Below are 15764 nucleotides of genomic sequence, written 5' to 3'. Positions count from 1 at the left end.
ACTTCAAAGTAGCGGCTTTGATGTTTATATGGCTTTCTGACAAGAAGGATTCCTTCTGACAACTGAAAAATAATAAAGCATTTCATGACTTCATTTGATTGAGGTCAAATCAATCTGGTCTTCTAGGACTTCTTCCAGCTCATTACACTGATGCATCAGTGTCTGTTTGCCTCTGTTAAGGGGTGATGATAGCATTATTGTGCCCAGTTGCTTTTGATTTCTATAAATCTAATGCAAGGGCTTCAAACCCTGGGCCCCCATTTGTTGTTGGACTACAAGTCCCATCATCCCTAGTCACAATGGCCTTGTGGATGGGAAAGATGGGCATTGCAATCGAACAACATTGGAGGACCCAAGGTTGAGAACCTCTGACCTTGTGCATATGCTCTTCATGCTAGCCTAGGTAAGCTGGAGGAGGCTACCCAGTAGGAGACCAAAAGTGGATGGGGAGTGGCCATTGTTCAGTAGTAGAGCACATGCTTTGCAAATAGAAGGTCCCTGGTTCAATACACTAGCTCTGGGTTTCTTAACCTAAAGTAGAAGGTCCCTGGTTCAACACTCTAGCACAGGGTCTCTAGATATTGCTGGACTAGTCTTAACCTTGGGTCTCCAGATGTTGTTGGACTACAACTCCCGTCAACGCCAGTCACAATGGCCAAATATGGGAGCTGTATACCAATAACATCATCTATCACATGCTGCTCCACTGTTTGTTTTATAGGGATATTCGGTCAGCATTTTACTATCTACTTTATCTAAATTTCTAGTAGGCCATCAGCCTTTTATGTATCTCTTCTTTTGTCTGACAGTAATATTAATGTTTCTGTCATAGTGGCAAAATTTTGTCACATCACAAGTTGTGTAAGAAAACAATTGGTAAAACCATGAGCGTTGGTTGTATTATATATTCTGAACTGTGTTGGTTGTATTATATATTCTGAACTGTGTTCCGTAAGAAAGTACAGATAAAATCACGACTGCTGTAGGTTATTACTTATTGTGTTATATTTCTGTCTGGTCAATGACTGTAATAAAGATTCCATTCAGTTCCAATAACATCTGGGGATACATGTTCCCTGGGGACCCAAGCTTAAGAACCTCTGCCTTAACATCTCTAGCAGACCTGGAAAAGGCATCTGCTTGAGATTTTGAAGAGCTGCTGCTGCTCATTGTAGATGATATTCGGCTAGATGGCCTGATCATCAGATTCATTATAAGGCAGCTTCATATATTCAGGTAGATATAGAAGAATCACACCTCAGCACAATTATTCTGAGCGGATAATCCTGGTCTGCACAAACAAGGAAATTCTGGGTGCTTCAGCCACACTATCTTCCTGGCTACCTTAGATCAGGGATTCCCAAACTTGGCCCCCCAGATGTTGTTAAATTACAACTCCCATCATCCCCAGACACAATGACACAATCTGCTGTGGCTGTGGATGATGAGAGCTGTAGTCTAACAATATCTGGGGTGCAAAGTTGAGAATCCCTGACCTAAGGGAAAGGGTGGTATTTAGGAGGACCTTAACTAAGCCCTAAGATTTAGTAGGACCTCAAAACAAATAAGCATGGACTAGCTGAGATGGAAAAGTGAGGAGAACGGAATATTTTATCAACAAATTCTCAGGTTTCTTGCTAAGGAGATTCCAGATTTAAAACCATGTTGGCTGCTCTTAGATGTTCCACTCTACCAGAAAGTGGCTGTTACTTTAAAAAGAGTTACTCCCCCTTACTTGCAAAATAACCACAATCAGAGTGAAACGACACAGAAGAGTCAACACAGAGATGCTGCTAAAAATGCATCCCCATGTCGAATTCTCTTCTTCATGCCTTTAAGGACATTTAACTCATGTTGTGAAACATGATGCTGCACATTTCCCTGCCCCTGCTCATTGTTTGATGAGGAAACAACATGGTGACGTCACCACATGGGTGTCACTGTGCAGTACAGGGCAGAACTCAATGCAGGGCTGCTGCACTTTTCATTGGCATCTCTGTGTTACCCAGAATGCATAGTTTTGCTCTGAGATTGAAAGATTGAAGGAAACAGGACAAAGGTCTGCCTTTTTCACAGTGCAGAGCATTCATTGGCTCATATATAACATGATATGGTTACCTTCTTCCTCCTTTGTCCACTGTTGGTGATCTTATCTGGAGTTACACCAAGGTCAGCGAGTACTTTAGCTATTCCTCTAGCATCCACTCCACAGTTTGGTGCCACATTTGTTTCACAGCGTCTATGTACATTCATCTTGCAAACTTCAATTTAAACCAAGTGGAGAGAGAGAAAAAGACCAGGGTTAAAGTAGATCACATTGTTCTGAAATATCAGTACACATCTAGCCTTATTGTAGAAAACTCAGGGTCTCAAAGGGTAACAACGTGTAATGAAAAAATGATCTGGGAGATGGGGAAGCTAAACTGGATATGTGACGTTCATTTCATATTACATTATAGTCTAAGGACAGAAGAACTGTCTTGGGGGATCAGACTGGAAAGGTTCAGCTAGACCAGCATTCGTTTTCCCATTGTGGCAAGACAGACACCTGTAAGCATTACATGCATTGCTCCTTCAAGCATTACAGAAAAGACATGGCTTTGAGAACTCAGGGACCCATTCTTCTTGTAAATGATGAGCTAGCCCTAAGGTGAAAATTAGAAAAAAGCAAAACCAAAGAAAAATATCTTTACATGAGCAGATATACCATGTCTAGTACTGAATTAAGATAGTTACGGACAACTCAAATCACTCTGAAAGCCATGTTTATGCTTGTATTAACTCAGGAAGGCCACATTGGTTGGTTAACTGTAGAAAAGGATTTTTATTACAATTTCAAACCTGTTTTTCGTTTATCCCATTCTGTTAATTTCCCTTTGTAAATGCCCCATAATATACAATAATCTCTCTCTTTTCTGCATCAATATGGGACTCTCTGAACACCTTCCTTTTCTGTCCAACCTTGGATCCTTAGATGTTGTTTGACTACAACGCCCATCATTCCAAAGGTGGCCCTATGTTGAGTTCTGCCCTGTACTGTACAGTTACCCACATGTTGTGACATTGATTGATTGATTGATTGTGTGATTTCTATACCACTTTTTATTGAAATAATCCCAGTGGTTTACAATATAATTAAAACAATATAAATTAAAATACAAACAAATATTAAATATAAATATCAAAATAATATATTTCTATTTAAAAGTTTAAAAACCTATATAAAACACTAACACACAAAGCAGCAACAGTAAAAACTATACTCTCAAAGCCTGAGTGAAGAACTTTGATGGGAGTTGCAGTCCAGCATCTGAGAACCCAGAGCTGGGAACCCCAAGGTTGGGAATTCCCTGCTAGATCATTCTGGGCCAGTTTGGACAACATTTGTGATAGGTCTGGGCAACCTTAGCTGTTCCCACAGAGCAGCAGGAAAAGTCCAGATGTCGTCCATAGGTCCAATGCAGTACAAGTCTAAATCAAGACCATCAATTAGAAATTAATATAAGCATACATTAATCAGAAAACAACACATGACAAACATTTTAAGGAGTTCTGGTATATATACACACATACATATAAATGGGAACAGCAAATAATTGGGCTATCTAAAATTATGGTTTGCCAACTCTGACTAAAGCTATAACTGGTGATCCCACCCCCACCCCTTTTCACAATATTCATATTTATTTATTTATTTATTTGCAATAAATAAGCAATAGCAAGCAGTTAATATTTCTAGGATTGCTTTCAATAGCCTCCTGGAGAATGATGCTGGTTCCTAAAGGCAAATCCTGGAGGGTTGGCAACAACCTTACTTAAAATGCAGATTCTTGTTTGTTGACACTGACAGCATGGTGCCTCAAGCATAATACCTTATGTTTGATTGCCCTCTTGTGGAGAAAAAGAGCAAATATAAAGCATACAATACTACGGACACAGACAATGCTGCATACTTATAGAGAAAAATATTTCTTGCCCTTAAATGAACAGGAGCTTTCCCAGACAGAATGATTTACTTCAGGTTTTCTGCAAGGCTTTACTGCGAGTTCAAAGTTGCCCCAAAGAACTGACTCAAAAAGTGGATTTTTTTACCCCAGATATAAATCGGGCTACACGCTAACGTGTGATGAAAAATCTGAATTATGTGTGAAGTGCTCCCTAATAGCTTGCAGGGACTTTGGGTTAAATTTGGCCGATATGTGAATACACACCTCCATTCTGGAGGAGATGCGAACTAAAAACTGGGTGTGAAAAACTTTCTGCTTTCATGATGACTGCTTTGGCTCCACAGAACAGCAGCTAAATTAGGAATGAATTTTTTTCTTTATTGCAATGAGATTACAACAGTGCATATAACATGATCGTGGATAGTATATATCCGTATAACTCAAAATGAAAGGTGGTGGGGAAGAAAAAGCCCTTTAAACAGAACTTAAACATAATAAGACAGCAACCAATTAGGAATGATTTTACTTCCTACAATCAAGTTGCCCAAGTATATTTATAATAGTACTTATTGCTCAGTTATGTGCTATCAACAAAGCCCTGCGACATTTAATAGGCTTTCTAGAGAACAATGGCCTTCCTTTACTGGCCTTTCTAAATATTTGGAACGTTAGCCTAAGCCAAGGGTTCCCAATAGAAGATCAATATCAGGGCACACAGCTTTGGCCTTCCAGCTGTTTTTGGACTGGAAAAGACAACTCTGATAATCCTCAGCCACAGCAGCCAATAGTCAGGAATAATAGGAGTTGCAGTCCAGCATCTGCAGGAAGGCCAAAGCTGTGCTGCCCTAATCTATATGACTTGATGAATTATCTCTTTCATATCTCATTAGGATGTAGTGTGTGCTGAAAACAAGGTCCACAACGTTGTCATAAAAGCTATGGATGCTTCAAAAATTATGATAATATTTTCTCAAAACATCATAAATGAAAGGGGTGGGGGAGAACCTTCCTGTAACCCAACTAAGTGAATATAAGGAGAATGTTCAGGGAGGCATTGTTGCCAAAAATGGGAAAGATACCATGGATTACAACAGCTGCTGCCTAAGGACTCAATTTACCCTATTTTGGAAATATTCTGGGTGGTGCATGCAACAACACAAATTAAAAGGGAGTGCACAGGCTAATTATTCAGATGTTGGTACTTTTCTTTCCCCCCCCCGCCCCATTGCAGTTGTTATTATAGATAAACTGTGCCTGTGTGAAAATGAGATGGCAAAGAGTAAGGGACAGGCCACCAAAAATAAAAATGTGAGTTCAGATGGAAAAAATCCCAGGTGCCAGGCTGCCCAGGTTCTTAGCAATTTACTGTAGGGAGTGGTGGAGTGTGTAAGGGAGTGTCACCAGGGGCTCAGCTGTCTGTTGTAGGGGAGGTGATCCTTCAGGTATGCTGGTCCTAAGCCATTTAAGGCTTTAAAGACAAATAACCAGCACCCAGAATTCCACCTAGAAGATAGAGGCAACCCATGCAACTGATATAAGGATGATGTGACATGACCCTGAAGCGCAGACTAGAGCAGGGTTTCCTAACCTTGGGTCCCAGGATGTTGTTGGACTACAGTTCCCATCATCCCCAGTCACAAAGGTCATGGATAGGGATGATGGGAGTTGTAGTCCATAAAAACCAAAGTAGATCCTGATAATATAATCAAGAACAAAAACCCCCACTAAATATGTGAATTTCGATTATGTTGAAAGTAGATCAATAATTAATATATGGTGATCTGGATATATATAAATAAGATGTAATGATCAAACATTTATAACAATACATATATACAAACAACAGAACAATAATATCGAAAACGATGAGACCACAATAGCTTTCCGGTATTATCCGCTGTTTCAATGTGTCTTTTTATGGATATCTTGTAGAATGGACAGATGAAAGATGACGGGAAACAACCGATGGATTCCCTCTGAGAAATACTCATTGTCCAACAGAAACACAATAGCAAGACACCACTGCTGATACTTATCAAAGATTAATTGAACTTACTGGATACTTGAAAAAGACACATTGAAACAGAGGATAATACCGGAAAGCTATTGTGTTCTCATAGTTTTTTATATTATTGTTCTATTGTTTGTATATATGTATTGTTATAAATGTTTGATCATTACATCTTATTTATATATATCCAGATCACCATATACGAATTATTGATCTACTTTCAATATAATTTCAATTCACATATTTAGTTGGGGATTGGTTGGTTTTGGTTATATTATCAGGATCTGTTTCGTTTTTATGTACTACATTTCAGATCCTTCACGTTGTTGTTTGGGAGTTGCAGTCCAACAACATCTGGGGAACCCAAGGTTAGGAAAACCTGGACTAGAGAATTAGGGAGGAATACACCTTACCTTTGCATTGTAAACCTTGTCTCAGCAGACCCCAGAGCAACGAACCGCAGTGGTCGCAGAAGGTGGGCACTTTATAGTTGTGAATGCTGAACTTGTGAGGCATGTTGACGCTGAAGCGCTGGGAGCCCACCTGATGGGGAAAGCAGCATAAATACAACAGAATAAACACCACATTGCTCTCTGTTCTTTCCCACCCAATGAACTAGGAAGTCCTCAAGTATACAGCCCTGTTCAGGCATAGAGCTGGTTCAGATGAGCATCCTCCTCTATATGCAAGAAGGATGGGGCCGTGGCAAGAACATGCCCACCCCGACATCACTAAAGGACATGCCAACCTGGTTTAAACAGGGTTTTGTAATGCATGTAGAGGGACGATTTGGATGAACACCCCTCAAACATGATTAAAGGACAGGCTGAGATAGCATCAACACATTCTTTTGTGACGTTGGGACGGACACGTTCTCACAGCGTGTGTATAGGCTGTTTGTCTCAAACAGCCCATTATGTTGTACAAATGTACAGACATCTGTGCACTTGTACATATTTTTGTGTGAATGACTGTACAAGTATTCATTTAAAAATTGAACCTGGGAATAGGCAGTCAGGGTACTACTATACCTGTGCTCAACATAACTTGTGAATGAGAGAACCTGTGTACAGATCTGCACGTGGGCACACTGTACACTCAGTGCACAACAGAAAGTCTGAATAAGGCTTATGAGAAGCCTGTTTCTCACATCTATCTATCTATTTATTAACATATTTTTATACTGCCCAAAACTTGCATCTCTGGGCGATTTACATTCCATCGCACAAAATATCAGGAAGAATTGTTCCAGTCCAGCCCACTCCCTGAGATGTTGTGCTTATGGGAGTTTTTTTTACTGTAGAGGAATATTAAAATGTGATTCCCTACAGGAGTGCAAATTCCCCCTAAGCATTTGAAGAGCCCCCCCCAATTTTACTGAACTCTCCCCCTGCCAGACCTAATAACCCATATCTTTGATCCCCAAAACATATTTCCCTCCTTAAATTTCAAAATTTCCTCCTCTTCCACCCAAAGATTTAAGTGAGGAATTGCTCCTCAAGCTTTCCCTTTGATACCCCACCTGCAGTCAGAAGTGGTACAATCCACTCCATTTTACCACTTCATTCTACTCCTTAGGAACATAGGAAACTGCCATATACTGAGTCAGACCATTGGTCTATCTAGCTCAGTATTGTCTTCACAGACTGGCAGCGGCTTCTCCAAGGTTGCAGGCAGGAATCTCTCTCAGCCCTATCCTGAAGAAGCCAGGGAGGGAACTTGGAACCTTCTGCTCTTCCCAGAGTGGCTTTATCCCCTGAGGGGAATCTCTTGCAGTGCTCACACATCAAGTCTCTCATTCGTATGCAACCAGGGCAGACCCTGCTTAGCTATAGGGACAAGTCATGCTTGCTACCACAAGACCAGCTCTCTAGCACTAGGCCCAAAATCAAGCCTCTGGTGATGTGGGGCACTGGCCAGGCCTGTATCTGTTCCATGTGACCAACGAGAGCCCTAGCACACACTGATACCCCTCCTGCACCCAATTCTACCTTATTCTACTAATATGCATTAGGCCCCAAACCAGGCCTCTGGTCATGTTGGGCACTGGCCAGGCCTGTCACTCAGACTTCATGGTTCATGTGACCTAGGAATGACCCTAGTACACACACCCAACACTTTCCAATGGCTGCTCTTTGCAGGGAAAAATCAATAGCGGGGGGTCAAGGTGGCTTTCAGGGAAGCTTGTCCTCCAGAGGAGAGCTGGTTTTGTGGTATGACTTATCCCCTTAGCTAAGCAGGGTCCACTCTGGTTGCATATGAATGGGAGACCAGAAGTGTGAGCACTGGAAGATCTTCCCCTCAGGGGACAGAGAAGAGCAGAAGGTTTCAGGTTCCTTCCCTGGCTGATTCCTGCCTGCAACCTTGGAGAAGCCGCTGCCAGTCTGTGATGATAATACTGAGCTAGATAGACCAATGGTCTGACTCAGTATACGGCAGCTTCCTATGTTCCTATCATTTCTGATCTTCTCATTGAGGAATGCCTTGATAACCTTTCTAGGATTTTCAAGGATTCCATGGAACACAGTCTGAAAACCACTGCTGTTAAACGAATCACGTGTGCTACATAAATAACCCACTGGTTGTTTAAAGAGTGCCCACTTGCAGAGGGAGATAAATTACATGTTTTGTTTTGTTTTTTTCTCATGTTCCCTCTGTCACTGCCTTTTATCCAATACTCTCATATCCTCTAAACAATGAGGGCACCAGCTCAGAAATGCTTTAAAGCTTCCTGCAGTCTGGAGCCTCCAAATGTAAATCAACACAGGAACTCTCATAACCCTTGCTGGCACTGAAGCATGGCACCAGTTCTCACAAGAGAGCAGGTTTTTCTAAAGTTGACTTGCAAGGTTTATGGGCCAGCGCAGAGGATGAAAGGATAGTTCTCATTTGCAATAAGACTGTAACAGTAGGCCCATTCACAAGTTATGTTCAACACTCTTACAATGAGTGTACAGTGTACACAGGTAGAAATCTGTACACAGGTGCAGTCATCCATATGTTATGGATGGATGAACGCAGGTACGGAAATACACTTCCTGGTTGCACCATGCATTTGAAGGGCATGTATCCAGGTTCCTGTTTAAAATGAACACAGGTACAGTCACTCACACAAACACATGTACAAGTGTACAGATATCTGTACACTTGTACAGCATAATGTCTGAATTGGGATAGTGATACAGTAGGCATCCATTTCCACTCTGTCCATTTGCAAGGTGGGAGGTGAGGGGTGAAAGAAGATTCTCAGTTCTACATTGGCTGGTTCAGATGATACACCCACTGGCACACATGATAAGGATGGACCTCTGCTAACCTTTTGCAGTGGTGACGCTCTTATATTTAGCAGAGGGAGAGCAACTGTCCCGGTCCAGCCTCAGCACAGCATCCCTCCAGTTGCTGTTGCTGGTGTCTATCTTTTTAGACTGAGAGCCCTTTTGGGACAGGAAACCATCTTAATTATTTATGTTTCTATGTAAACCGTTTCCATAACTTTTGTTGGAAAATGGTACATATATGTATTAATGCCGTGACGTGGGAAGAAGGTGTTTTGATATGCTCTCGGCATGTCCACTCATTCATTCATTCAATTTATATACTGCCCTTCCAAAAATGGCTCAGAGCGGTTTACATCAAAGTAAAAACAATTAAAATCCATTAACAATAAAAATCTTATCATATGAAGGGGCTGTTAATCATATGAAGGAGCTGCAAATGGAAGTACATTTTCACACAACGCATCATCAACTTGTGGAATTCTCTACCACAAGATGTGGTGACAGCCAACAACTTGGATGGCTTTAAGAGGGACTTGGGTAACCTCATGGAGGAGAGGTTTATCAATGGCTATTAGTAGGAGGGCTACAGGCCACCTCCAGCCTCAAAGGCAGGATGCCTCTGAGCACCAGTTGCTTGGGAGTAACATCAGGAAGGCGGGCATGCCCTCAACTCCTGCCTGTAGGCTTCCAACAGCATCTGGTGGGCCACTGTGTGAAACCGGATGTTGGACTAGATGGGCCTTGCAGCTGATCCAGCAGGGCTTTTCTTATGTTCTTAATCTGAATTAAGAACAATTATCCCCTGCTAACTGGGCAAAGAGGTACCTTTTACTGTGGTGATTCTCTTTATTTAGCAGGGGGAGAGTAACTGGCCCTATCCACCCCCAGCACAGTACTTCCAGTGACTGTTGCCGGTGTCTCTCTCTCTCTCTCTCTTTTTTTAGAATGGGAGCCCTTCGGGGACTGGGAGCCATCATATTTATTTATTATTTCTCTGTGTAAACCGCCCTGAGCCATTTTTGGAAGGAAGGTATAGAAATCGAAATAACAACAACAACAACAACAACAACAACAATAATAATGCCCCTCTATACACACTCTCAATACAGGTATTGGGAATACGTGTAGAGGGGCAATTCAGATGAACAGACCCCTCACGTGATAAAGGGATGCTCTAAGAGCATGATGGATGCTCTCCACTGATGTCACAATGGGTGCTCTCTTGGCATAACACCATCCTTATCACGTGTGCCGGCAGGCATATCACCCAAACCAGTCCTTTGCTTAATATGTATCGACTTTTCTCCAAGAAGTTCAGGGTGGCATACCCTGGGCTCATGGAAGAGATGGTGTTGGGAGACAGCTGATTTAGGACAGGCAAGGGTGAGAATGCCTTGATCTGGTCTGAGGACTAAGCAATATGATGCCTGCCTGCCTGCCTGCCTTAGGATTCAGATGACCACCAGTTGGTCCATATAGTGGCAACAAGTAAGGGAAATGTCAGAATGTGAGACTGCAGGCATGCTCCCAGAGGGTATAATATCTGAACCTGCTCAAGTTCTTTTCCCTGCACCACATTACTGACATTCACCCAACATTCTCTGCACAGTTTCAGCCCATTTGAAGTTGCAAAGAGAATGATGGGCAAATGTTGGCAACGCAGCACAGGAACCGGACTTGGGTGGATTCAGACATCACTGGAAGTGCACTTTCTTACATCCCAACATTTCTCCAACTTGTTACCAGTTTACAGACCAGCCAGTGGTTGTCTGAACACTTTCCTTCCTTCCTTCCTTCCTTCCTTCCTTCCTTCCTTCCTTCCTTCCTTCCTTCCTTCCGTCTTTCTTAGTAGTTCCCATGTAAACAGAACCTCTATGGCAATCATGTATTCAAAAGTAAATGTTATACTAAATAGTGACTGGAAGGAAACAAACAAAACTCATCTCTCCCTCTCTCTTTTACTTTCCTTTAACAAACAGGGGAGGTGGCAGGAATTTGAACCAACAGTATGAATTTCTTAAATGACTTCCTTTTATCTAGAGCATTTCTTTTATAAATATTTACCTCGTCAGGGGCTTCCTGTTTCTTCAAGCCAGCGCATTTCGTTATTATAAGCTCATGGCATCGCTTGTGGACTACGCAAGTGCAAACTGTAAACAAGAGAAACTGTGAAAGCCTGCATTTTCAAAAAGGCATTACTAATTTCCAAAGTGGAAGTCTGAAGTTAAAGCAGAGGGAAGCTCTGGCAAGGTTTTCTGGGGTCCGAAAGCCAAAATTTCATAAATTGATAATAGTAGGCATTGTGGGGCTCCAGTGCATACACAGAAGTCGTGCCATAAGAACTAGAGTAGAACTGGCCAATGGGATCCGCACCTTTATCCAGTGACCTTACCAAATTTTAACATAGTCTAAATACCTGTCCCCAGTGCCTGACATCTTAACTAATGGTGGATGCATGCCACGAAAATGCATCCACACTGCAGAGAGTTTCTAGAGCACGGATCGACAACCTTGACTCTCCAGCTGTTGTTGAACTACAACTCCCTGGCTGAGGATGATGGGAGTTGTAGTTCAACAACAGCTGGAGAGCCAAGGTTGCCTATTCCTGTTCTAGAGTACCACAGTATGGAGCACAGAGGATGTGGGGCCGATTTTCAACTATCTCTGCTTCCCCCAGGAATGCTCTGTGCAACACAAAAATATGTCATTAAGGGCATATGGAGGGACATATTTTGAGGTTGTGCAGGGAAAAAAGAGATAGCCGAAAATCATCCCCCATTCCCATGCTTTGCAGCTAATAAAACTCTCTGTGACGCAGGGAACTTCTGAGGGAAGGGGCACATTCTGCTCTGTGGAGCTCAGGAAGCTCATCATAGTGGGGACAGTTCTTCTCTCTGTGTGACTGCATGGTTACCAAGAATGCGGCCATGGTATTTTGGCGCAGATATGTATTTGCCACTACATTAAGAGGACAGGCTGGCTACCCACACTGGACGGTTATTGTGCCCATTTCCACATCCAGAACACCTTATACATCTGGAAACAGGTCTGCGGATTCACTCTGTCAATCTGCCTGCAACTCCTGTATTACCAGCGCAGAGCTGAATTCCACATAGGTTGATGGATATAGAGGACAGCACTCCTGTTTTCTTAGAGTGCTGGGACCCTATGGAGCTATATGCACAGGTTGTTTTGCACTGAATTGCATCCACATTTTCCCATGTTTATTTCTGTAACCACAGTCACCCCAGAGGCATCCAAAATTACTGGATAGTTATAAAAATTTGTCTGGAAATCATTTTCTCTAAGCCACGAATCACCAACTCTGCTGCAAAGATCAATGAATTCCATACATGCTAGTTCCTTGTATGTTCTACAAATATTTCCATGTAATTTTCCTTACCTTGACATTGGTACCCTTGCTTTCCTATTACTCCCCTGTAGACAAGAACACATAAAAAGCAGATTAGGAATTGAGAACACAATACTGAACATATTTTACATCATCATGTTGACATGGTAAAGAGACACAGTAAATGACCAGGGATGAATGCGCCATCTGGAGGGCTATATTGGCTGCATTCCAGACTTATTCAAGGGTTTCTTTTTCTTGGCTCTACAGATGGAATTCTCGTGGATGAAACTTGCTTTTGCTTATTTCTCTCCTTTAAAAAAAAATGCCACCACACCCTCCTTCTTCCCATGCTAAAAATTAAAATAGATAATTTCTAGAGTTCCTTTGCACCTGTTTTTTTGTTTAGGGATGTGTGTGTGTGTGTGTGTGTACATAATTATATGAAAGAAGGAATTCTGTGCATCAATACAATTGCACAGATTTCATTGTATGGATAAGGTTTGCAAAGCTTGGCCTGGAATGGAGCGCCTATACCTTGGAGGAGTGTTACACAAAAGAAATCTGGCAAGTTCCACTTCATCTATCACTTTGCTGCAAAGACCAAAAAAGTCCCAGCTAATGGATTTCTTCCTGCCACCAAGCTGTTAAAGGTACAGGTGCAACAAGGGTCAGACTTTAAACCCCAGTCACTGATACACAAGGGGGCCAGCTAATCCAGGGCTTCTCAAACTTGGGTCCCCCAATCAGGACCATTCTTAGGGCAGGATGGGAAGGGCAAGCACCTGGGCGTGCTCTTGGTGCTAACATTAAAATTAACTGGAAGGGGCCCCCATACTGGCCCCCATATTTGCCCCAGACCCCACTCCCCATCGGGGCTCTCTAAGGACACCCCCGGCCCAGATGTTGTGGAACTGCAACCTGCATTGTTCTCAGCCACAATGGTGAAAGGCCACTGGGGCTGGGAACATTTGGGGAGCCAGGTTTGACAACCCCTGAGCTGGTATCATTCTGGAAAGGTGGTAATCACAGATTTGAGGGAGAATAAGTCCTGAAACATAGGAAGCTGCCTTCTGCCATCTAGCTCAGTACTGACTACCCAGACTGCTGGGGCTTCTCCAAGTTTGCAGGCAGGAGTCTCTCTCAGCCCTATCTGGAGATGCCAGGGAGGGGACTTGGAACCTGGGGCATGCAGGTGCTCTACCCAGAGCGGCCCCATCCCCTAAGGGGGAAATCTTCCAGTGCTCACATGTAGTCACCCATTCAAATGCAAACCAAGGCAGACCCTGCTTAGCAAAGGGGACAATTAATGCTTGCTACCACAAGACCAGCTCTCCTCCTGCAAAACTCTCCCAGATAGAATCTTCTGGTCTATGCATTCAGGGAAATGAGGTTCTAAAATAGACTGCACCACTTCCAAGCGGTCGATTTTAAATGTTCTCCCATGCACAAAAGCATTCAGGAGGGCTTCCATTTTCCTGACCCATTGATTGTAATTCCTTCCATTCTGTTCGGAGAGGGCAGCCTTGCTCACCTATGGATCCATGCTGTCTTACTAACTCACTCAGCTGCTCTTTAAAAGGAAAACTCTGCAGCAGACTCTTGGGCTTCTGGGCCCATAACCCTGTTGGGGTTTGTAGTTATTTGCAAAGTCGAAGGAAGTCACCACTCCAGTTACAGAGTGCAGTTGTTGCAGCTATTTAAGGAACACACATGGAGATCACTGTAGAGTCTAAACTAAATTGATTTATTGGTGAAGTACATTTAAGATAGAAAAGACCTATACTATCTATCAGCTACATAATGAGGCTATTTCCATGATCAACGGAAAGTGGGCTAGCCCACTTTCCACTGATCATGGGAACCACCAGGCTCACGGACGAGCCTAGTGCTCTCAAGATGGCTAGCCCGCCTAAAACACCCTCCCCTTAAATGAGGTTAATGGCGCGAGCGCTCTGTTGACATCATTTTGTTCCTCGCGTGTCACCTCAGTGCATGGCAACACACGAGTAGAACCCCAACGGGGAGGCTGCAAGCAGCCTCCAGCCTCAGGGGTCTCTCCAGGATGCCCCGCGCACTTGCGCAAGGCATCCTGGAACTTCCAGGGGCTGGCCGGCCTCCGATCCCCACAACCCCTGCTGGCTCCGTGACAGAGCCAGCAATCATGTGGGTGGCCGATCTGGCTGCTAAGCCCGCTCTCCCCACAGACCCAACAGAAGCTCTTCTCACAGATTGTGAGAAGAGCTTCAATGAATAGGCAGAGAGGGAGAGAGAGATGTTACCATCTTCTTTCTAGGAGGAAAGGAAGAGGACTGACTCACTACAGGAAGTACCTGAAGAGTCAAAGCAGGGGTCATAGAGCAGAGGCAAGCAGGAGACCCTCACTAGCTACCTCTACTCCCAATGCCCCTAGTGGTCATTAGGATAGTTGGTGCAAAAGGTTGATGCACTGGAACGCCATCTCTAACATATTCAACAGTTTGATCCCCCTTCTTACAGACTGCAATGTGCAGTCATTACTAGCACAGAAATCACACTACCAACTTATTCTGCAATATGTGCATACCAGGCCCAAGATTACCTGATCACCTTGGATACTGTGTTCCCTCCATGTATGGTGACATACACAATGCATTGATTCCGTCACTGCTGCCTGCCTAGCTTTGCAGATGCCAAGTGGTAGCAATCAAGCAGAATTAGACTGACTGAATGGATCCACACAGCAGTGCCCTTCGCAGCAACCACTCATTGAGCGGCCTATGGAAATTTAGCTTCTCAGAAGAATGCTGGATATAGGGTCTGATGCTGGACCTCCTTTACGGATCTGCTTGATTCTCACCAGTTGGGCATGGGAACTGTTAGAATATTGGACAAGCTCTTACAGGGGCGGTAGAACGTATTTGCTGCCTGAGACAAAAGCCAATATTATGCCCTCCAGTCTTCCGGTGGGTGTTCAGCATTCTCAGGCCACGCTGCTTAGGGAGCACCAGTAGCACATGGGCACAGTCAGATTGTACCACCCAGCCAAGCAGTGGAGGGTAGTGTTCTAATTTTTTTCATCTTTGTGTGGAATGAGTTTTGTTCCAGGCGGGAGTATCAAGGAAGCGTGTGCACACACACATTCAGAATGTGTGATTCAACCTGAGCAGGATCTAAAATTAATTGAGCGGATATTA

At 43.3% G+C, this 15764-nt stretch overlaps 1 protein-coding gene across 2 annotated transcripts in view; it reads right to left on the bottom strand.

Annotated features, from left to right (window-relative positions):
• PRKCE (protein kinase C epsilon) overlaps positions 1 to 15764 on the bottom strand; it is a 518891-nt gene that overhangs the window by 158076 nt on the left and 345051 nt on the right. For both annotated transcript variants that reach the window (XM_053312122.1, XM_053312132.1), the window contains exons 4-7: positions 12640 to 12674; positions 11301 to 11386; positions 6372 to 6501; positions 2119 to 2261 (exon numbers count right to left, since the gene is read on the bottom strand). In XM_053312122.1, the coding sequence (XP_053168097.1) occupies positions 2119 to 2261; positions 6372 to 6501; positions 11301 to 11386; positions 12640 to 12674 (394 nt within the window). The remainder of the gene's footprint in view (positions 1 to 2118; positions 2262 to 6371; positions 6502 to 11300; positions 11387 to 12639; positions 12675 to 15764) is intronic.

The sequence above is a fragment of the Hemicordylus capensis genome, chromosome 1, assembly GCF_027244095.1.
Source record: "Hemicordylus capensis ecotype Gifberg chromosome 1, rHemCap1.1.pri, whole genome shotgun sequence".
Classification (NCBI taxonomy): Eukaryota; Metazoa; Chordata; class Lepidosauria; order Squamata; family Cordylidae; genus Hemicordylus; species Hemicordylus capensis.
Note: the sequence above shows the minus strand (reverse complement) of the source record. Positions and strands in the feature narration are given on the sequence as shown.